The 24,353-nt window shown below is 42.5% G+C and overlaps 1 protein-coding gene and 1 pseudogene across 1 annotated transcript in view; one reads left to right on the plus strand and one right to left on the minus strand.

Moving 5' to 3' along the window:
• The window catches only part of SV2C (synaptic vesicle glycoprotein 2C), a 532,655-nt gene that overhangs the window by 256,910 nt on the left and 251,392 nt on the right, over positions 1 to 24,353 (minus strand). The window contains exon 3 of the mRNA XM_086962974.1: positions 9,231 to 9,382. Within this exon, the coding sequence (XP_086819100.1) occupies positions 9,231 to 9,382 (152 nt within the window). The remainder of the gene's footprint in view (positions 1 to 9,230; positions 9,383 to 24,353) is intronic.
• On the plus strand, positions 2,417 to 3,687 carry LOC147726712 (uncharacterized; annotated as a pseudogene).

A 24,353-nucleotide genomic window follows, 5' to 3' on the forward strand; every position in this document is an offset into this window, starting at 1 on the left:
TTAATCATAAAAATATTTCCTATTTTATAACCTAGTTTGTAGATTTTTTTGTGTGTTAAGTCTTACTCATTGAATGTATTGGTGTTTTTAAATGCTTTAAACACCTGTCTCCAAAACAAAGCCTGCCTGCTCGCTGCCAGCTACCAAGGGTTGAGCTGGGGGCTAATGTATTGAGAACTTGACTGGACCTTATATTGCGTTGGTGGCCTCATTGCTAGTGGTAGGTGTATACTTACCTCTACTAATAATCCACCTTCCAATCGGGGCTGATTTGAGTGGGGCAGAGTATTTTGGATTGGAGTGGGGTTGATGAGAGTGGGACAGATTGTTTTGGATTGGAGTGAGGCTGATTGAAGTGGACCAGATTGGAGTGGGCAGATTGTAGCGGGGCAGATTGGAGTGGGATGGATTGGAATGGGGCAGATTGTTTTGGATTGGAGTGGGGCAGATTGGAGTGGGGGAAATTGTTTTTGATTTGAGTGAGGCAGGATTTGTATTGGAGTGAGGCAATTTGTTTTGGATTGAGTTGGGGAGCTTGTTTTGGACTGGAATGGGGCAGATTGTTTTGGATTGAATTGGGGTAAATTAGAGAGGGAGTGGGGTTGATTGGATTGGGGTGAGGTGGATTGGATTGGAGTGGGGGAGATTGGATTGGAGTGGGGCAGATTGTTTTGGATTGGAGTGGGACAGATTGGAGTTGGGGATATTGTTTTTGATTGGAGTGGGGAAATTTGTTTTGGATTGAGTGGGGCAGATTGTTTTGGATTGGAGTGGGGCAGATTGTTTTGGATTGAAAGGGATAAATTGGGGAGAGAGTGGGGTTGATTGGATTGGGATGATGTGTATTGGAGTGGGTTGGATTGAAGTGGGGTGCATTGGAGTGGGGCAGATTGGAGTAGGGCATATTAGTGTGGGCCAGATTGGTGTGGGGCAGATTGGAGAGGGGCGGGTTAGAGTAGGGTGGATTGGAGTGTGACAGATTGGAGTAGGGCAGAATATTTTCGATTGGATTGGGGCAGATTGGAGTGGGGAAAATTGGTGTGGGACAGATTCGAGTGGGGCAGACTGTTTTGGATTCGAGTTGATTGAATTGGAGTGGGGTAGATTGGATTGGATTGGATTGGATTGGACTGGGTTGGATTGGTTTGAGCGGGCGGATTAGTGAAGGGTTAAGTGGGGTGGATTTGCATAGATTGGAGATGGGTGGATTGGGGTGTACTACATGATTATGTGTTAAAGCATCATATCCAAAATTACACATAAGACAGAAACAACGTCGCTTTACATTAAGATACCCCTTATCTTTTGGAAATAGCGCCCAAGAGCAAAAACAAAAGGAAACATGAGTGCAAAGTGAGAAAAGAAGACTTGGCAAAGTAAAAGAAAGTTAACTATAGAAAACTAATCTTTGCAATTTTTTTTGTCCTGCTGGGCACATTCTTTCCAGTCACATGACTTCTGTTTGCAGGGCAATAGAAGTTAAAAAGATCAAAATAGTACCTCAATGGTTGTATGTCAATACAACGCAGTGTTTACACCGCACTATCATTACAATTCTGGTTTTACAACGCAAGTCGTTACCACGACTTGCGCTGTAGGGTGCTAGACTTAGGAATAGTAAGATTTACTATGCCAACACCAGCCTATGTACAGTAGGGAAGGTGTTGGAATAGTAAATCTACTATTCCTTAGCCTAGTGCGCCCTCCAGCGCAAGTCGTGGTAACGACTTGCGTTGTAAAACCATCGTTGTAATGGTAGTGCGGTGTAAACACAGCGTCGTAATGGATGTTCCCCACCTCAATCACATCGGGAGCAACGGACAGGCACTGATTAAGTTGAATCAATCAGTGTTTGGTCCCTGCTCCACAGAGAGGAACGGAAATGATGTTAGGCCTGCCTTGACAAATTACGAGGCTGTAAAGAAGAGTGCCACGCAAGCCAACAAATGGAAGTGAAAGGCGGGCTCCAAGCCCTTTTATGTATACAACAGTGTCTCTCAAGCTAGAAACATGAGCTACTGCACGCTCTTGCAGGCTAGACCCTAACAAAGAAGGATTTTTCCTGTATGCAATATATACACAAGATAAAGAAATTATTGTGTGATGACTGAGTGTACTTTTGAATTGTAAAACAGCCACTCGTGCTTCGCAATGCAAGCATGCCAGAAACTTTGCCAGCCAGAAGAACGAGGTGATAAACTATACTGCTATAACTGGAGCCAACACCGAATTTAAAAGAATTGGTAACAAGAGATCTTGCATACACCTGCACTGCAAAGCAACACATAAGAATTGCATTGCCATGACAATAACAAAAACAACCAAAATCAGATGATGAAAACAGGTTAGACCCAAGTGTCTGCACCTGGTTTGGGAAGGCACAGCTCGGACCCAGGGTCCTTCCATGCGGGCGGACATGTCTCTGCAGCGCTCCTACCAGGTGCCTGCTGCCCTTCAGGAAGGCTCTGCCTACTTCTCTGAAGAGGAGTAGACCCTACTTCAGGAATGGCAGACAGAGCTGTACAAGAAGGTGACAAATTAAATCCAACAAGCACTGCTCTCACTTGGCACTCTTATTGCCACATTTTCATGGAGCACTAAAGATAAGGCAAGGCGGAGCCCTGGGGATCAGCAGGCCCCGGACTGTGGATTCTCTGGCACACACTCCACAGGTTCTGTGATTGCTAGTTCTTCAGTGTCACTAGGAATAAAAGTAGAGGACACCCGAATGCCGAAGCACCCTCCAGAGGCGACTGGAAGGGAAGGCGTGTATTATCCCGGCACAGAAGAGGAGTTTGTCTCTTTCATCGTCAAAGAGGAAGAGGGCTGTTTCCCTGGACCGTCCCAGTGATGAGAGCAGTGGAAGTGTCAGTCGCCCCAGAGGGCTAAACATATTCGTACACACCACTGGAAGGAACTGGGAGTGAACAGGTCTGAGATCCATCAGCGACAGATCTCCGATTACTAACACTGCAACAGTTTACCCAAATGGGAAAACATTTTAATGTGATGAAACTAGAAGCAACACCACCCAGAAGTCAAACGTTAGTGAACTTCATAAAAGCCCCCCATAGCAAGAACCATCTACCTGGACAAGACATGAGGGGCGTTCAAATAATTTTTTTAATATGAAACAGAATCAGGATGCACAGACTCGAATTAAAGATGCTACTTGTAGTCGGTGTGGAGTATACTACAATCAGTCAACAATGGACAACACGCAGCAGCAGAATAAGACAGGCAACCAAAGTCATTAATGCGCAGTCTGTATGAAGAGACTCTCCATCTCTTTAAACGTGATGAAAAAAGCTCATACATGCAGCGAATGTGGGAAAACTTTCAAAACTTCTCAACTGTTGGTCAGGCACTGGCGAATACATACTGGAGGAAACCCCTACACGTGTGGTACATGTGATAAGAATTTCAGACAGACACCACACCTTATTAAGCATCAGCTGCTGCATACCAGGGAGCAGAAATCAAATTATTTTTAGATGAATCCCTAGTTGTGCAAGGAGAGAAACTTGAGAGCAATGAAGATTATCAGCACTACATCTGAACTGAATACCTTCACCTCCTGAGACCTGCCATAAAAGATGTGTAACACACAGCAGGAAAAGAAAGAGAGTGAGTCGACGAATCAAAGGAAGAAAATGAGTCGCTGAGTCCATTGAACCGTAGCCTTAACATTGTTGTCACTTGGTTTCAGTAGTGCACATAACCAAATATCAAAGCTATTACATTGCACCCCCTGTTCTTTCACCTATGACAGCATCTGGCGTAAGTTGAGTTTCATGGAAGAATAGCATGCTATGGGCTGTGATGTGTGAAATTGACTGGTGTGGGATCAAGGAAACAAATGTAATGTGGTCCAGAACATTTTCCTCACATTCCCGGGCTGAGGGGTGTACTTTACACGTTCTCAAGAAGACACAATTGAAGTAGCCTATAACAAAAGCATTATTAAAAAAAAAAATTTGATACAGCTATAGTAGTGTTTTTCGCTATCATTAAAAAAGTAATGTAACTAAAGGGTAAGATTTTTAAAGAAGGGGTTTAAAAAAAGAGTTAAAAGGCATTGCTTACGGTCAGGATTAGAGTTATGGTTGGGATAAGGGCAAGGTTTAAGGTTAAAGAAAGATGAAGAACTGCGAATAGGGTTATGCTAATTGGACTAGTTTTCAGGATGGCGGTTGAAATGTATTCATTAGAGACTTTGTGGTGCTTTTAGATCATTTAACATTATTAAAAATGTTAATTATTAAAAAAAAGATATATATACATTTATGTCTGAGCGGTAATAGAAGATGTTAAGGATGCTGAAAAAGGGTGATATCACAGCTCAGGAAGACAATCCTTCAAACATAGATTTAGCTCTTTATATAAATGGTTGAGGATTTTATAGTCTCCTCCAATGTAAAAAAATTAGGAAACTAAAAAGTGCAGCGTCTAAAGCCTAAGCAAGTGACAAAAGATTTCAGAGACTGTTTCCAGGACAACCGAGAAATTCCAATGCACGTGAAGGCATGTCATTGTTTTTAGATGCACTACCACAAGCAATATTGTGCTAGTGATAAAATGGCACCAGATCAAATGCTTGTCGGAGTTACTATGGCTCTCATTAGGAGTGGCCCTTTAATTCCGATGGGCTCGATAACAGGAGTTACCAGGCTTATCAGAATTATAGGTTGCTGTGCTTTATAGGAGGTTTTGGCAGCTGAAATGAGCCAAACATTTCTTTGTGAAGCACGAAGGGAAAACATGTGAAAATTGGTGCAGAAACACTGATCTCTACATGTTATCCCTGCCCGCAGAACAGGTGGGAATCCTGTTCACGGTAATTCTAGGGCAGGAAAATAAAGGGGGTGTCACAGGGCCATTCATAATAAGTGCTTATGAAGGGAATTCTGATGAACTCAATTAACCTCCCCCTTTCGTACTTGCTAAAGCATGATACTGTATTTAAAGACTTGGGAGGTCTTATAGACCTGGTCAGATGGCTCGGCTGGTCAGCGGATGCACAACCCCCACCGCCCTGGCAAAGACGTTCTTGCCTAGTTATTGATCCCCAACTGCCTGGCGGGGATCTCTGTGCCTTCAGTGGGGCAGCCACTACGGTTGCTCTGGTGACGACATCTACTAACAGGCGCCATATTAGATGTACCCACTCTGCAAAGTATTTTGTGCTGTAGCAACAAATCGCGAAAGTGGGAACACGTTCTTGCAGAATAAAATAACAATGGCCCTGATGCACAAGGAGTTTGTCCTTGCTCTGCATTGTGCAATTTCTCAATCTGGGACTGCTATGTCCTACATGGCAGTCTTGGGTGGTAAAAAGAATGATGGGCACACTGCCATAAATAGGGCAGGGTGATACCATTGACCTGATGGCTCTATGCCACACGGGCCATCAGATACCGGGCTTCCAAAGGTGGGGCCATCTGAAGCTCTCTCACTGGAAACCCTGAGGTTCCCCCATGTCTATACGGGGTTGAGGGTCCGCGTGTCTGGGGCAATGGCGAATCTGCTATTTATGCTGGATGCACTGTTCTGTCAACTCTAAATGACTCCCTTGTGCTAAAGAGTATTTATTTTTAATTATTAATTCTAAATGCTCAAGAGAATGTATTTAATTGTAATTTTACCACGTGTATTGTATTGAGTTAGATGGAGTCAATTGTATTAGTTTGATGGATCGACAAAGCGCTTCAAATGATGAATGATTTTGTTGAATGACCATCACTTACTGTACGGAAGGCTTTTCCCTTAGGACCAATCTATGATACAGCATATGAGAAGAAACCTAGCAGTATGGGAGAGGCCTGCTATCAGGGCAGTATGGTCTTAGAGGCTCACAACCCTCTGCCCTGAAATCAGTCCTCAAGGAGAAGCATGGGTTATTTCTAAAACAATTTTGAAGGGAAATTTCTTTCCTCCCAGATATTTTCGAAGGCACCCATTCTACTTTTACAGCGCTATGAGTAAAACATTCTCCGGGGCTGCTTTACTCCCCAACCCTGTCTTTCTGATAATACCAAATGTAACAAATGCAACAAAGGGGTTTCTTCTCAATTCTGAATCCTATAGGATTTCAGTAGGGGTAAAGCTCTGGAAACGACAGAGACATCACAATACTACACTAAAACGCTTACTCTAAGAATATTGTAGCAAAGTACCAATTCAGCCATTGGAATGTTCTGCCATTTTTGAGGACTAAAAATCGGACTAGATATGTCACACTCTTGATGCCTTTTGTTTTATCCGATGAGTGCTTGTAGTAAGTACAAGAGTTGTAAATTAACTGCATCCATACACAGAAGTAAACAGCCAACAACTGAAGTAGAATGCATCTTACAACTTAGAACCATTCCAAGAACATCATGTACGAACCAATCGTAGCAGAGGTAAATACTCTTGCTAACATAGCAAGCTAGGTAGACTATTACTAACATTATAGGAAAACCTTTACAGAGACTATATCTATAACCATACTTCAGTGCTCTTTTTAATTTGATTGTAAATGCCAGCACATTTACTGTAAGATGCTGCAGAAATATAGTTGCATAAATTGCAGCCGCACAGTTCCTGGAAGTATAATGAAAAGCAGACACAGGACAAAGATGTAGGCCATGGAAGGAGCGGGTGAGTTGCCTGGGAAGGTAGCAAGTGTTTTATACTTCTCTCGCTATTTAGCATGAGAAAACATTCAGTGACTGTGAATCTGAAAATCAGCACAGCGGGAAAATGATTCCAAAAGCCCAAACAGAGGCAGCGTTTTCACCTGAGTGTGCATTTGTCCTTCATTATGCATTCAGCAAACTGCAATGCTCTGAGGACACCAACCAACCGTAGAAACAATCTGGATACCCTGGGGGAATTGAACATGCTCGGCATCGGTCTCCAGCAAGGCATGGGTGTTTTAGTGAATTCAACAGATAACCCACCAGAAACCAAGACACGGCCCACTTGGAGAGAGATCACCAGTCACATGTTCTATCCATGTTAGAAGGAAGACCCTCACGTGCACAAGAAATACATTCATTACGATCTAGATGTGAAAGATGCTGACGAATATTGCACCTGCATGCTGTATCCCTTTTCACGTCATGTCACTTCACTTTCTCCATTGCTTTGGTAATAGAGGCCAACTACTTTTCTTAGGAACACACACATGTTCATGGATAGGAAGGAAACTTGACCACTGCATGTCTAAACAAAAATTAAGGTACAGCATCAGTCTAAAAGTTGTCAACCTAAGCTTACGATTTTGATACTTGTACTCAATTTGAGATTCACAAACATACTCCGCAATTTGTCAGATGCACTCCTACCTCCCACATGTATACTTTAATTTTGCCGGAATAACGATATTGCACCTTTCAGCATTTTTTTTCTCCACATTGAAAACATTTTAGAAGAAATATTTTCCCTTAGCCCCTGGTAACATGTAGGAGTACTTTCCTGATCCATTTTGCACCGATAGCAGCATTTATCTCTATGCCTCACATTTTCAATGTCAGAGATATTTGTCCTCCGAGGCAGCATTTCACCTCATATGTGTGAGAGGGTAGATTCAATTCATCAGTAATAAATGAATTCTACCTGAGCCAATTGCTGCATTTTTGTTTTTTGTAATAGTTCTATCTTTAATGTGATGACACATGTAAATCACAGTTACTCACAAATGCACTTTGAACGCATTAGCACATATAAATCACTCCTATTGGCTTTTCCAAGGCTTGCTTGTAATGCTTACACATTTCACACACTCACTGAGAGGCACTGTCTCGCTAAGAGCTGTTCTTAAAGGAAAAGGACCTCATTGCAAATGTGCATTGTTCACGCAAGCAACCAGCAGGGCCGGCCTTAGGCATGTGCAAGCTGTGCACCTGCACAGGGCCACCAAACCCCAGGGCCCACCACACCAATATATATCCTTAATATATTTATCCTCTGAGGATGGATACATATTTGTGTGGCGGCCCCTGGTAGGGATTTGGCGGCCTCCGACTCAGTTCCACTTCTAAACACCCTGACCCCCCACCCCTCTTTACTGGCCTCCGCGCTCTGCCCCACCTGGACCCCCTCTTCCGGGGGCCCGCTACCTACGCTCCCTGCCCAGGGCCACCATGACCCTAGAGCCTGCAACCAGGGATGCTTAAAACCACCAATACTGCCACATCGTTGCCCTCCATAATTTCCTAATCAAGAGTGAGTTCTTTTGAGCCTTGATCTTAGGGTCCGGTTTAGGATTTGGCAGAGAGGCTAGGCAATGGCAAAGGTGGCGGAGTCTGCTCGCCTCATTTCCAGATGAGTAGACCTTAAGTTTTCTGTCGACAGACTATTCATTGGGTCTGTTGTCAGAAAACTTCCTCCGACAGCCCGTCAAAGCAGGGGCATTGGAGAGCGGGTATTACACCACCCACTCTGCTTAGGGTGGATGATCGAATGTGCTTTTTTCTGTAATCCAGAACAAAAACAGGCAGTGAGAGATAGAAAAAACAATTAACAAACCCCAACCCTGGTAGAAACCTCCCAGGGGGTGGAGTTAGTATCTGAAAAACTAAAAAGAAATGTAAAAATGTGGCAAACAGTCCCCAAAGCTGACAGCAGCTGTCCATCAATCATTTTGTACATTGAAAGTAACCACAGTGACAGAGTCGGACTGCCTATATGTCAGTCAGGCAGTACCCGATGGGCTGGCCTTGCAGGTTAGTGAGTGGGCTGTTTTTTATCTGGTTATGGGCCTTTAATTTTGCCAGGTAGTCAGTTTTTAGTGTTGATTCCCCTGATATTACCACAAACATTGCTTGCAGCAAACACAAATGCATGCAGGCTCCCATGCCTTGCAAAATACCCATACACTGTGTCTTTACAAGTTCAAAACTGGCCTGATTTACAAGTAGGCCACTTGTTTAGTGAACTGATTCCCTTTAATTTTGGTGCCTGGGTCTATTTTTTGTCCCATTTAGAACTTGCATCATGATGGTGGCAGAGAAAGGAAGAACCAGAAAAAATGTAAGCTCTGTTATATTGAAATTACCAATGAAGTCCCTAAACAGATCGACAGGGTGGTCTGAGCCTGCCATGAACTTCTACCAGTTCTTGGTATCTTCACCTCAGATGTCCATTCACCTACAGGAAAGCAGAGCCGGCTACCTGGATAAATAGGTTTAGCTCACATGAACACTTTATAGACAGCTGTATAAGAAGAACTCTTGTTTACATACCATAGTGTGGAATAATAGCCCAGGCCATGGCAGAAGCATAGATTCCACCGATCATCCAGAACATGCAGAGCCAGCTCAAGTGCTCGCCGCGCTTCTCCCGAGCCAGCACTTCGGAGAAATAGGAGAACACAGTGGGCACTGCTCCACCGATGCTAGAACCAAAAGAAGAAAGGATGCCACAGTTAGACAGCGAGACTGCTCACATCAAACAAAATGATGCACTCTTGGCTTTAACTTGTGTTACTTGGACAGTTTAGACATTCGCGAAATGGCATTCACTCTTTGTTTTAAAGTTACACGGAGTAGAGTACCTTGTTACTGAATTAAGTGGCGCATCTAAAACAGAATCAAATACACAGGCGTGCAGCGTTGCAAAGTTGAAAATCTGTATAGTAACTGATTTAGCTCTTGAGAGAGAAGAAGATGTGGTGCAACAGCCAGAGCTGCTGACTTGGAACTGAGGGACGAGGTTCGAGTCTCGGCGTCCATTCAACATCATGTGATTCTGGGAAAAATACTGAGGACCTTATTTATAAAGGACTGCGTCACTTTTACGCCACTGTTGCGTCACTTTTTGTGGTGCTGCAGAGGCGTAAATTATACCGCAAGTTGGGACATATTTACAAAGTACGCATCTAAGCAGATGTGTCATTTTGTAAAGGCCTGCGCTACATTATAGCTGTATCAGGTGTAATGTATGCATGGTGGGCATTAACCCGCAATAAAGGGTCGTAGATGTGCCACAGTGAAATCTATGAGATTTCACTGCAATACTTCTAGAGGGCTACTGCATCAATATCTTACGCCTTCCTCACAGCAGGCATTAGACTGACACAAACCCTTTCACATGGGGCTTGCCCTATGTGAAAGGACACATTGCTGGGGTTGCGTCTGTTTTCAGACACACCCCAGCAATGCTTCACTTTTGCACCTACAGATGCGTCACAAATCAGTATTCCACAAATCTTAGTCCAATCTTTGCATATGACATCCAAGGTAATCTTTATTTTTCTTAGAAATGGAACTGAACAGCCACCACGTTTCATTCACTACATGTGAACTTAATCAGGGCATACATTTTGCTTTTCAAAATCTTTGTGTTAGGAAAAAGTGAGCTGCAAGTCTTCCTTATTTATCGATATTAAATTTCGGTAGTTGCATTGGAATTCAATTAATTGTGTCCCCATATATTTAAGGGCGAATACATTTCATGTCTGAGTGAGTCCACCTCCTGGGGCCTTGCCGGAAGTGGCCTCACTCAGACACGCTGGCTCGGGAGATGGTAGACGGCATGTATCAAGGTACCTCATTACCATACATACAACAGTGATGACGAAATGTATTCTCCCTTAAATATATATCTGTAAATCCTTGCGACATGGAGCGCCATACATTAAATATGGCTCATCCATCGGGTCGCAAGGAGGATGCAGTGAAAACTGTTGCATTGCTGTTTTGTCGCAGCGAAACAACAGTTTTCATAAATGAGGCCCTTAATCTCCTCGTGTCAAAAAACACACAAATGAATGTGTCCTTGCTGAATGTAACTGATGATCATGTAAAGTACTCCAACACCTTCCTTTTGAGTGCACGCTATATATAAAACTAGAAAAAATGTTGCATACAATGTACTTAAAAATCAGGTCATGCACTCAGATCCACTCATACAATGAATGCTTATAAGGTGGTGTCTGCCCATCATAGCCATGGGCACAGCCCTGTCATTCTCTAGCCAGTTACTGACACTAATTATAAAGAGCGAAATCATAAGTAATCTCATCACAGTCATTACTCCTGAAGGGAGTCTCAATAGCTTTATTGGAGGAGACTTAAAAGTGGCAAAACACACACACACTTTTTTTTCTGATAAACCTAGTTGAAGTGATGTTATATTTAAAAAACTGAACAAAACACTGAAATTAGGCAAATATGGTTAGCTGCAGAAAGTGCAAACCCTAACTTGCCCACCCGTGCACTGCTCATGGCCTATCATAAGAGGCCACATATGAGGGATTTAGGGATATAATCGATGACTGGACTAGTGATCTAGTGAGGCCACGTGTCACTGCAGCTGGATGAAAGGCACACTTTGCATTGTTAGTGAACTTGGGAAAGTAGCATTAACAAGGTCTAGTAACCATGGGCCAGATGTACATAGGTCTGTGTTTGCAATTACTGAATAGCAATGTGTGTGCTTCACTATTAGGTAAATGCAAACAGCGATATACTACAGTTTGTTTTACACTGTTTGCGATTCCCAGTGGGTCGCAAAAAGACCTACTTCATCAATATTCATGAGGTAAGTTGCAATTTATGACCCGTTGGGAATCACTAAAATCACAGGGATGGTGGTCTTCTGGGTTCATCAGATCATTATGTATATGATTGCTTGTAAATAAAGCAACTTTTTTTGAGAATGCAGCACATTCCACTTAAAGGAAAATGGGAGGCGTTTAAAAAAAGTTTTCTTTTAACTTTTTAAGAGTAGGCAGTGGTCCCTGCTCTTACAAACCGTTTTTACAACCATTCACAAATAAGAAAGGGTCCCTTGGGATCCCTTCCCATTTGTGAATCCGTTACCATCTACTTTGAGCAGTCGGTAAAATGCAAATATTTTGTGACCGTATTTCGGTTGCAAAACCTTTTCACATATGACTGGAAGTTGCTATTAGGAAGGGATGCCTTTAATACACCCCGTCCTAATACCGAATCGCTAACCCATTTTACGATTCAGTAATAGGTTTATACATTTAAAAATGCTTTCTTGCTGTAGCAAACGGCATCTGGCTGTTTGCGAGCTTAAAAAAGCTAAGCATATCTGGTCCCAACTCACTTGTGGAAAAAGGTCTTATTACCACTGTCTAAAGTAGGCTCTTACATCTCCATCAGTTCTACCCGATAGCTGTGGCTGGATGAAAGGCAAACATTGCCTTCGCAGTCGATTTGAAAAAGCAATCATGATTTCTAGCTCTATAAAGTTGCATGTTCGGTGCGGAACTTGGCCAATTTCAAATTGCCATGCCTGGAGATGCTATATTTTCTATCTAACCTTTCGTTTGTTGGTAAGATGGAAGTACACTGCCTGCACCATCGATGATGAGAGCATCAATGGTGTCACTGGTGATGAGTGACGTCATCACTGATGCTATTTGTGATGTCATCTGTGAAATCATGTGTGAGGTAACAAGCTGTGCATTTGGGGGCACTTTATAATTTGAATCACTCATTGTAACTGGCCAATTTCAAAGGGTTCAAAACATCTTTTCAACTGTTTTTTGTTCGGAAATTACTGGGATTTTAAGAAAACATTAATGTCTTATGAGCAAAGAAAGGTACAGCGTAAACTTTCAGTTATGTTTTTATTCTTTTATGTTTTATTATGTCTAACTCCCAAGCTTTTATACATTTATGTATTCTACTATCCCTTCCCTCATTGTGATTTTCCTCTGCCATATATGGCCACTGGAATTATGAAGTAGGGTTGACCCTGCACCAAACCCACCTTATGGGCAATCTCGGCTGCACTTAACCTTTCCTGTGTGTAACAGGGATTGCTTGCATTGCCTGTGCACTCAACCTGTGGTGTGGGTGTTCTTTGACTGTCCACAGTGGGAATTGTCTGCTACAGGCAGGTCCGTCACTCAACCCACCTTGCACCAGTCCCAGCCGCAGCCGGTATGGGAGTACCTGCCGGGCGGTGACGTGGGGAGGGAGAGGGGCAGGGTGAGGGGTAGTAATGTATGGATTACGTACCTTAGCAGATAAGTAAACATATAAATAAATAAAACGAATTTCGTTGCCCCCCCTACAAGCCGCCACGCTCCCTTCGCCGCCATGCTCCCTTCGCACTGATCACGGTAATTTGGTGGCAATTCCCAGAGTGAAGAAAGCAAGGTCCGGCGGCCGTCGGTTCTCCATAAACGCTGGGCAGTTGTGGAATGCCCTTCCTGTTGAGCTCCGCAAGGAGCCCAACCTTGGGAAATTCCGCAGGGCCTTGAAAACCCACCTCTTCCGTCTTGACACCTAATTTTCCTGGTGCACACGGCTGTGGTTTTGTGTTTCATTTTAGCGCTGGGACGCTCTAGGGCAGCCATGCGCTCTATAAATACATTTTCATTTCATTTCATTTCATTTCGTTGCGTGCACTGCATCACCAAATACAATGCAGTGCCCACAACGAAATTCATTTGATTTATTTATATGTTTACTTACCTGTTAAGGTCCGTAATCCATACATTACTAACCCCCACCCTGCCACTCCCCATCCCCACGTCCACCCGTCAGGTACTCCCATACCGGCCATGGCTGACCAGTCCACCATACACAACCTCCACTGAGCATGACCAGCAGCTGCGCAAAGGCCCCTTCCATCCCAGACCCACTGCACATGGCCTCCAGCTGTGTGCTGTGGGCTCTGGACTCATTGTCTTTGCTGTATGCCATGTGCAGTGGGCTCTGTGCACTACACATGCGCTTGGGGATGACTTGAAAGTCTACAGCCAGGGAAAGAAGTTTAAAAAACTGTCTTATCGTGGATTTGAATTTGCAAATCCAATGCAAAATGTCTATATGCTGGTCCCTGAATTCCTAAACATGCATCATCAAGCTTTATTCTTGGTAGGAAAACTCTGCTTTGTGCACCATCTTTGCATTTATACATCAGCTAAGGCCGGTGGTGGAGTGTGTCTTGATGCTGAAAAAGCCTCCAGCTCATTGCCTAGAGTGGCCCTTTCTGATCGAAGGTTTGTACAGCCTGGGTTGGGTACTTACCTGATTAACTTGCTCGGACGTGATTACTCCGAGGCTGTGGCAGATTGAAAATCATCAGCTGCTTGATTGAACCTTTATCTATAGGTATGGGACCCTGGCCGCTATGTCCCCTCTCACTTCGATTAATCACTATCCTGATTGGATCCTTGACATATTGATTAAGGCAATAAAAGGCTCAAAAGGAAATCACCTTCCCCACCAGAAAAGATGGTTTCTCTACATATTGATGGCATTCTTCTGCTGGTTTCCAGCTGTGGTGAAGAGGAGTACATGGAGCTGGGAAGGCACACACTTTCCTTCCCAGCTGTTGACAAAGATTAAGAAAGGCTATGACATGAGAGTCTTCTGGTCATGGGGTTTCCCTCCAAAGCTCTTGGAAAAGGCAGAGCAGGGTGGCATGGCATTAACCTCCCTGTGCTGGGCTGTTCAGCCAGGGAAGGAGGACACATCACATATTAATAACCCCTTTCCACTCCCAGTGCTTAATTTGAGCCGGTGGGTTCCGGTGCTTGGCAGCGGCACTTAACTGTGAACACCAGCACAATGACGGTCTGCCACATGGGGTGCTGTCTGTGTAACATAGAGATGAGCAGAACTGCAGCTGTTTATTAATTCAATCTACATTAAACCTGATCAATTCCTGGCACTCCCCCCATTCTTATAGCTTTGGAGGCCTGGAAGGTCTGTCGTTGGCAGCGCTGGCAAGGCAATGGGTGGTTACAGATGCAGTGGTCTTCAGGTGAGGGTCCTAACACATTTTTTTTATTTCCGATTATGCACTGCCACAAACTATTACAAGTCCGGGGCTGCGCCGGTCGGTGTCAGGCTCTGGCAGCCAGGTTTGTTCTTCCCCCGTGTTTTTTTGACTTTCAGTGCTTTTTCTCCCTGACATAAGTTATTTTGCACAGCTGGCAAATCATTTTAGCTCATTATTTCTCACACCTTATGTTGATGATGAAAGCGTACAGCAAAATTTGAAGATTTTCAAAAAGAGTTTTTGTGAATTTTCTTAAATGGTAGGGTCAGCACTCAAAACTTTCATGGAGTTTCATTATTTCTTTTATTAAGAAGAAAATGTTTCACCCACTGATGTTTCCGGGGGCTGGGAGGTGCCACTTTTCAGTGGCCGTTCAGAATCTCCTATCAGCCATCCTAACAAATTGAATGGATGCAAACACCTGGGTCCGATATTCTCAAGCCACACAAATACCATCAATATTTTTTCTGTCTGCAAATCAGATTTGATTTTGAATGTAAAGATTTGACTTCGATAAGGTTTGAAAACCCATTTGTCAACGCTGTTTCTCCATAATATGCCAAAATTTTGTTGCGCGCGGCGCATCGCATTTTAGGATGCAGCATGTGCAACGAAATTCGTTTGATTTATTTATATGTTTGCTTACCGCTAATCAGCCGTAATCCATAGTTTACTATCCCCCACTCTTCCCCTCCCCCGCCCCGCATCAGCGCCCAGTAGCACTTCCACCGCTGGCCGCTACTGTGTTTGACACTGTTAGAGATTTACAGTGGGTAGCAAATGCACCGGCCTCATCAATATTCATGAGGCAGGTAGCAATTTGCGACCCATGGTGAATGGCTACATAACAGGGATAGTGGCCTGCTGGGGCCAGCAGACCATGATGTCTGTGATTGCTTTTTAAATAAAACAATATATTTTTTGTAATACAGCCCTTTTCCTTAAAGGAAAACGGGATTAATTAAAAAAAAAAATGAAAAAGCTACCTTTTCATTTTTCAGGAGTAGGCAGTGGTCCGTGGGACCACTGCTTGCTCTGAAAAATGTTGGCAACCATATTCTGAAAGGGGAAGGGGTCCCCTGTGGATCCCTTCCCATTTGCGAATGGGTTACCACCAACTTGAAGTTGGTGGTAACTTTAAATGTTTTGCCACCGTGTTTTCTGTGTCATATGGCCGTTGGGGACATTGCTGACATTGCTAAGTTAGCATGAGCTCTGCTGTTATGATGCTGCTTTTGTGCACATTACTACATGACTTTATTATGTGAGGCTCTGTTTGTGCCTTTCACATGAGAAGTGTCTGCTTTCTGCGTTCTCTGCCTATTCCTGGAGTTTAGTCTGAACACGGAGTGCAAGGTCGATAAACAATGCCCCTTGTTATTCTGTTCTGGTCAGTCCCTAGCACTTAGACAAAACATGCTACACAGCTGCAGCAGCAGGAAACCCGTGATTTGATATTATGGGGTTGCATGTTAGTTTAACACACACTTGTAGAGGGACCTTTCCAGGGAAAAGAGCTATGCTGTTGCTATGATGTAAAAACTACAATCTATGGCGTCTGCTCACAAAGCCCTGAGATCTTCTTTTATATAATAAAACTTCTTCTTGCCAAGTGGAGGGTGGTTAGGCCTTATAGTCCTTTATCCACTGTCTGTATACAATGATTTCCCCAGTCATAGTCTATGGACTTGCTACAATGCAAACTGTGTTAGGTTTATGCCTCTTGCTGCTGGTAGTGGCTTGTATACTGCATTATAGAGCACGATAGTTAAAAATAAACATCTTGAACTATAACAGTGACTCTGTCTAATCTTTTTGTGGACAAGTATGACTGAGTGAGTGAAAGGGTACGTCTTGCCACCGCGATTCCTGAGAGAGTCGGGAGTGTTGTGTTCTGGGTTGTCTAATCATTTGTAGCTTTGTGATTATGTAGGAGAATGAATGAGACCCTATAGCTAGTCGGTTCTGGGATTATGGGTACTGAGGCGGTAGGAAGGCTTAGCCCCTACAGACTGAGGTCCTGTTTTCCTGTGCATAGTTCTGTATATGTGCAGAATCCCCGCATCACTGGTCGCAAAACATTCATACATAGCAGTGCTACTCAGTATTAGGAAGGGACGCCCTAAACACACCCCTTCCGAATACCGAATCGCAAAAGCAAAATGTGATTCGGTAACAAGTTACTAAGATGCATTTTGCCTTCTGTACATGGCAAAATCCAATTTACTGGTTGCAAATCGCCCGATTGGCCGTTTTGCGACTGGTAAAATGCTTCGTACATCTGGCCCTAAATCTGTTTTCTAAAGCCTTCAGTGTAGCTGCTGGAACAGTGGTTGCTGTTAAGGTACAGGACTTTGCTAAGCAGGCACAAAGCTTGTTTCACCAACTCAGTAAAACCTTTGTTTTTCAATGTGAGTTGGAGTTTGTTATTGAACAATAATAATAATAATAATAATAATAATAATAATAATAATAATAATAATAATAATAATAATAATAATAAAAAATAGTCCTGATGTGCTGGGAAATATTCTTGGAGAGCATGGAGGGTGACTTGTGTTTTTCACTCTTTGGGACTGCCAAGCTTAACAGAAGAAATACGTGTTAGACTGACTGGCCTAAATGGGGAGTATATTGATACACATTGACCAATAGCCTTGGTGCAGATGCGTTGTCGGTGGAAGGTTTCTGGCATCGGAGTCAGATGAGGTTCCACCACACAAAGCCTGGCACTGTGCCCATCACTAAATGTTTGGCGGGTGAGGCGGTTGCACTATTTGGAGAATACTCTGCATCCACCAAACTCTAAGTGACTCCCAGGTGCTAAGTGTTATAAAACACATACAATCCACCGACAGATACAAAGCAAATTATTTGTTTTAGTTCTTTAGCCAATCCCCTTACAGGTGGAAAAGGGTTAAATATCTGTGTGTGCTTCTGGTGATGGTAATAATATGCTCGGGAGAGCAGAGGGATCGATAAGACGTATGATCTCGAAATGGGGGCCTGGCATCAACCTAAGAGCATCCCTACTTAGATTATGAGTTTATATGTATTTATAAGCACCAATGCTCTGTCACTCAAGCAAGGGCCTGATTCACAAATGGCACCTTTGAGTAACTTTACACTTTAGTGTATGTTTACTACTTTTCGGTGTTCACAAACTGCATTTTTGTAGGAACTTATACTTTTGTAGGAACTTACACTTTTGTAGGAAGCCCAGCATAACACATAGCCACTACTGCTTTGCAACAATGATAGAAAATAACAAAATAATAAATACATATTATTGTTATATATTTTTTAACATTATTCACATTTTTTTAGATTGTAACCATGAATTTAAGATTATTCTTTTGTTTTTTTATTTTAAGTCCCTTTTGCTACTATTTGATTGGAAGGATTTTGCACTATGTGTATGTCTGGACTTAATACAGTTTTTTAGTAGTAACTTACACTCAGAGTTTGTGAATACTAAAAAGTAGTCAACGTACCCAAAAGTGTAAACTTACTCAAAAGTGTAAGTTACTATTGTGAATCAGGCCCAGAATGTGGTCTTATACAGATATTAAATCTTTTTTTAGATCGGCTGCAGGCAGCCTTAGATGTCTTGCACATTATTTGTTAATAATTCTTTAAAATATACATTTGTTGTCTTCTGGCTCCGCCTAGAGGAGTATTTCCCTCTAATGATGCTACTAATTATTCATGTATAATTGTGTCTCCTATGCAGTGCTTGTGTTGCAACACATGAGAGACTATCTTTTACCAGTTTACACATTAAGGGCCTGATATACCAAAGGAGTCATTACAGAAAGTTGTCACAAATTGCTCACCAACTTTTTGTGAGCAGTCTTTAATTTGGTGGTGCTACCTATGAAATATTAGATCGCATTACAAAATCTCCAGTCACAGGGAGTCGCTGAAGAATCTGAATAATTAATATATATTAGGCAGGTTGCTATTTACAACCTCCTGTGATTGGCTATAAACACAGGGATGGTGGCCTGCAAGGGACATCACATCACCATGCCTGCATTTGCAAACAGTAGACAGTTTAATAAAAGGAACTGGTGTAGCCTTAAAAATACCCTTTTTTAGGGAATACAACGGGGGAAGCAGGCATGGTGTACTGTCAGCGCCTGGTGCGTTACACACCACAATTCCAAAACGCAATTTTGTGAGCCAATTTTTTTTCTAACTTTCAAAATGGCTTTAATACATACTTAAAAAAATATTTTGTTATTGTGAACCCTGTGATTTTGTGAATCACAGAGTTTGCTGCCACAAAATGGCTTATCTTATACATGCATTTACTATTGAAAAAAAGTCTCTGTTTTTGTCGAGACTCAGGTGCAAGTACTGTAAGTAAAGTTTATTAACTGTTCGATTAATTAAAATCAGTACAGTAAAATATGCATTGATATGTGTTCCTCCCTCCCCCATCCCCACCAAATCCCAGAGTTACTGAGTCTGACGGCTCACTTCTGGTCTCAAGTCATTGTAAATTACAATTTCAAAGTAAAGAAGCATCAGAATGCGTTGTGATGTTTGTCCCTTCGTAAAAGATATCCCATTGTAGAATCCATTTTAAGTAAAAATTTAAAAATCCGGAATTAATTAGACTGGTTGCAGGTGGCTGTGCATTCCTCCTATACATGATAAAACCTACTTCACAGCAACTTGGTTCGATACATTATAAAATGCTGTACTAAAGTGCAATGTGCTGGACCTGGTGTTGAAGCATAGTTGCTCAACAATGTAGAGCCAATAGGATTAAAGATTCAAGATATAGTATTCTTATACTACTGGGGGGTGGCCCTTACAGTTCTCCACTCCTGCACATAATAGAAAAGTGTTCTACTTCCACTTTAGGGGGATTAAAGTGCATCATGTGAGTTAAACATGCATATGTTGGCCTTTCGCTTGACTTGGGTTAGTTTCAGCCGTCTCATTGTGAGCCTACAGGTTAAAATGGGTCTTGTAGGTTATAGTGTGCTGGGTTTTAGCATGTCGTGGGGCTAAAATAATCTATAGAGACTCTTTGAGTGCTAATCTGATTAAATGTGTTCACTTCACCACTCTCGCTAAATTACAAGCATTGGTTTCAGTAAACCGCTAGTCCGAGACCTCCTTGCAAGTACTCAAACCGTTAGCCCTAAAAATTGGGCGAGCAAACGGCAGCCATCTTCGGCCAGTTTGGAACAATAACACAGCAGGTAAAACCAGGATTCCTTGCAGTATGAGCAAAGCCTGCATGAGGCTGCTGATTCCTTCTCTACCCAAGCTTGATTACAATCTGTAATTCTTAGAACAATGAGTCTTATGTAGAGTTTATTCCTGCAGGCCTGAGCTGACAGTGTGTCGCGTAGAAAAGGATGAACTTTCCCCGAGCTATATGCAGTACCCAGTGCCGCAGTAATGGGGCTGAGGCAAAGAGCAGCAGACTCCTTTTCGGACGAAGTTGCCAGTACCTGCCTCTTCACCAAGTTTTTCCAAGCTGATAATGGGATGATGGGAGAGTGGAGGCTTTCTGCTTCGATCTTCAAGCTGCTGATTTCTTGCCTGTGGCTGGAGTGCCAGAGGGAGCCCTCCTCCTCAAAAATAATACTCATTTGGTGTTTGAGTGTGTCTTCTGGGGCTCTCAGGACCCTAATGAAGAACTTGATTAGGTCCCCCTGTAACACCGAATCTGGCCTGCTGAGACCAAGCTCTAGCCTTAGCCTTGCTTTTCCAGCTGGCTGCAGAACTAGCAGCACTAATTTGTATGCTTCGGCTTGTGCAGATATTATGAGCCTATCCAGGGCACCCGGGAGGCCAGGTGTCCATAATTGATGGCAGGTATCAGTTTCACTTTGAAGACTGTCAGCATTGGCTCAGCAGTTGGGCTTATCAGGCGTTGGCTCAGTTGCTTCAATGCATGGTGCAAGTACTGACTGTGAGTCAGCGGCCCTCTTGGTTGCCCTTTCAGGTGGACATGTTAGGGTCTCATTGTCAATGCTTAATCCTCGGCCCAGCCAAGAATCACTGTTGTATGCCATAAAGCAAGTGGATTTTAAGAACAACTAATCTACTTTTTGTCCACTTGTATTTTGTTGATTGCTTTTGATTGTTTTTAAATATTGTACCCTTGAAGATGAAAACTCTACATAAAGTGATATTTCTATAAAATCTATTAGTTAAAAAGTAAAAGGAGGACCCCACGCAGGCTAATAGGGGACTGGGGGGATAATAGTTTTCAAAAGGACAGGGGCGTCCCCACAAGAAGGACAGAATGCAGGTGTGTCCAATCCTATTTCATGCACACTATAGTGAGCATATTATTCAATGAATAGCATGCCAACAGTAAGGCGGGAAAGGTAAAGTTACAAAGTATCAATTACAACTTCTAACAGTATGTTTCAACTGGAAAAAATAATTTTGTGTACCAAAATTACTATGTTATGAAAGTTGTCAAGTGCCAGAGGAAAGACTAATTTATGACGATATGTTCAACTAAATTCGCATCATCAGAATCTACTGTATCTCATGAATAACACAATTAAAAACACAATTTAAAAAGAGATGTTTTCCACACTGTAAGTTTAGTAAACCTCTGTTATAGATTTATTACAATTACAAAAAACAATTGATCATTATACATTATTACAATCTTAAAAAACACACGTTATACATTTTATAAAAAATGACTTAAAAACACAAAGAATCAACAAGTCGACGCGGCGTTTCGGTATTCTGTTAGTCTACCTTCTTCAGGACTGATTCTGGATAGATTTAAAAAAACAGAGTTACTATTCTTACATTGGTGCAGATTCAAGGTACTTCTCATAGTTAAAACCCTTCAAAATTCAAACCATAGGACATGAGGTCCTATGGTTTGAATTTTGAATGGTTTTAACTATGAGAAGTACCTTGAATCTGCACCAATGTAAGAATAGTAACTCTGTTTTTTTAAATCTATCCAGAATCAGTCCTGAAGACGGTAGACTAACAGAATACCGAAACGCCGTGTCGACTTGTTGATTCTTTGTGTTTTTAAGTCATTTTTTATAAAATGTATAACGTGTGTTTTTTAAGATTGTAATAATGTATAATGATCAATTGTTTTTTGTAATTGTAATAAATCTAAAACAGAGGTTTACTAAACTTACTGTGTGGAAAACATCTCTTTTTAAATTGTGTTTTTAATTGTGTTATTCATGAGATACAGTAGATTCTGATGATGCGAATTTAGTTGAACATATCGTCATAAATTAGTCTTTCCTCTGGCACTTGACAACTTTCATAACATAGTAATTTTGGTACACAACATTATTTTTTCCAGTTGAAACATACTGTTAGAAGTTGTAATTGATACTTTGTAACTTTACCTTTCCCGCCTTACTGATGGCATGCTATTCATTGAATAATATGCTCACTATAGTGTGCACGAAATAGGATTGGACACACCTGCATTCTGTCTTTCTTGTGGGTACGCCCCTGTCCTTATAAAATCTATTACCCGTGCAGCTTTTCTTTTGTGAGTACTTACCGCTGTGTCAAAATTGAAAGTGACAAATCAGATTAATAACAGGTTTTAATTGATTTAAGTTGGTCCTAAGTTTTGACAATTCAGATTGATCAACCGCCTGTTACTTAGGTATTTTCAAATAAATTCCCTTGTTGGCAATTTTTCTATATCAAATTCTAGCCCAAGCTCGCAAGGGTATATTGGGTCACCCACCTTAAATATAACTGTATGCCATATGTGGCACTTTCCATGCCCATACTGCTGGACTGCTACCCTCCAGCATGCCAGCCTCTGCTGCTGCTTAACCTCTTCGGTGCTCATGACAAGCTCGTCATGAGGCACAGTGCTCGTGTGGTCATGACGAGCTCAGCTCGTCATGACCACACCCATTTCTATTATGGTCCAGCACAGCAGGGAGTAAGTCAAGCAGCCAAGGTGCTAAGAAGAGGTGACAAGGGAGTGACCGATTTTGTTCAAGGCAGCAGCTCACCACTTCCTGCCTGGGAGGTGGAAGCATCAATTTGCAGCTGCCCAAGATGTGTCCTGAAACTGCTGGTAATCCCTTTGCTACGCCATGGGCCTGGATCCTCTTCTTCCTATTTTCAGGGACTTTATATTGTGACATCAGGAGACCACATCATCTGCACCCACTTTCACATGACCCATGGGGGCTGCTGCACAATCACAATGGTGGGGGAGCCGGTCGACCTCTCCCCCTTGCTATCATTTCTCCCTCTGTGTCTAGTTACTCCTTGTGAGCTTTCCTTCCCTGGTACAGCTGCTCACTCCCTCTCCTCAGGCTGCCTGTCTCTTCCTCCTCCTCCCCCCAACTCGTTGGGTATCTGCTCCCCCTATCCTGGGTGGTATTACTGCTTTCCTTCCCTTGCAAAGGTATCATTAGAGTGCAAATCAGCCATTACCAATGAAATATTTAATTCCCACAAGAACGTAGACACTGAAGCCCTTGATACGCTGCGTTTCTTGTAGTGTCAAACTACCAATAAATACGCACAATTGAAATCTGTGGAGCCAACTGCATTGTAGCAAGGACCAGGCATAAGGCCTGGCAGAAGACATCCTTGTGATCTACCAGAAAGGGCTAGGCCATTTGAGGAACTTCTGGATATGGTTTGGCTAGACTTCCAGGGCTCCCCAGTGTAGGTAGTTTGACCATGCTATGTTTGCTCATAAACACGCTCACAAATCGACCTATAAACTTCAGAACACTAAAAAATGAAACAATCGCCGGCAAAGCCAATAATTCAGGCATATAACTGAAAATAGAAGCCACGCATATTGGTTTGTTCTTAATCTATCCAGCATTTAGGTCAGATAAGAAGGAATTACTTTTAGTGGTTTTAAGCATACTTAGATTTTTCCATCCATGATTTCATTATAGTAAAACAGTTGTAAGAATCTGTAGACTACGTGTAGACCCTTAGGGCCAGATGTATCAACATTGCATTTTGCGAGTCCATAATAGCGAATTTTACTGATTCGCTATTATGGACTCGCAAAATGCAATCTATGTAGGTTTTTCAAAATAAATTGCGATTCCTACCCTTTCCTTATTTGCGACTCACAAATAAGGAACGGCTTCCCATTCATTCCTATGGGCCTATTGGCCCATAGGAATGAATGGGAATTGCATGCGCAATTTGCGCGTACCCAACAGGTACTCACAAATTGCGCATGCAATTTCAAGGGTGCATGGGTGCCAAATGGACACCCTGCTGCACCCCTAAATATGCATGTGTGCACTTGTAGAGCGCATTTATGTACGCCACATGGCACCTTGAACAATGCTAAAAAGAGAATTTGTCTTTGAAATCGCATACTACCACCAACTTGAAGTTGTTGGTAATTTGCGATTCCTTAAAGCCAGGTCGCAATTTTGTTTTACTTCCTGCATTTCATTTAAGGAATCGCAAATTAAGATTCCTAAAATGCATTTGCAAAATAGGGAATCGCAATCTTTGCGACTCCCTATTTTACGAATGCCTTTTGAGATGATACATCTCAAAAGGCTTTTTCCCGTTTGCAAACGGGCCGATTCTGCGAATCGGCCCATTGGGGAACGGGAAAA

Source organism: Lissotriton vulgaris, chromosome 3_1 (genome assembly GCF_964263255.1).
Source record: "Lissotriton vulgaris chromosome 3_1, aLisVul1.2, whole genome shotgun sequence".
NCBI lineage: Eukaryota > Metazoa > Chordata > Amphibia > Caudata > Salamandridae > Lissotriton > Lissotriton vulgaris.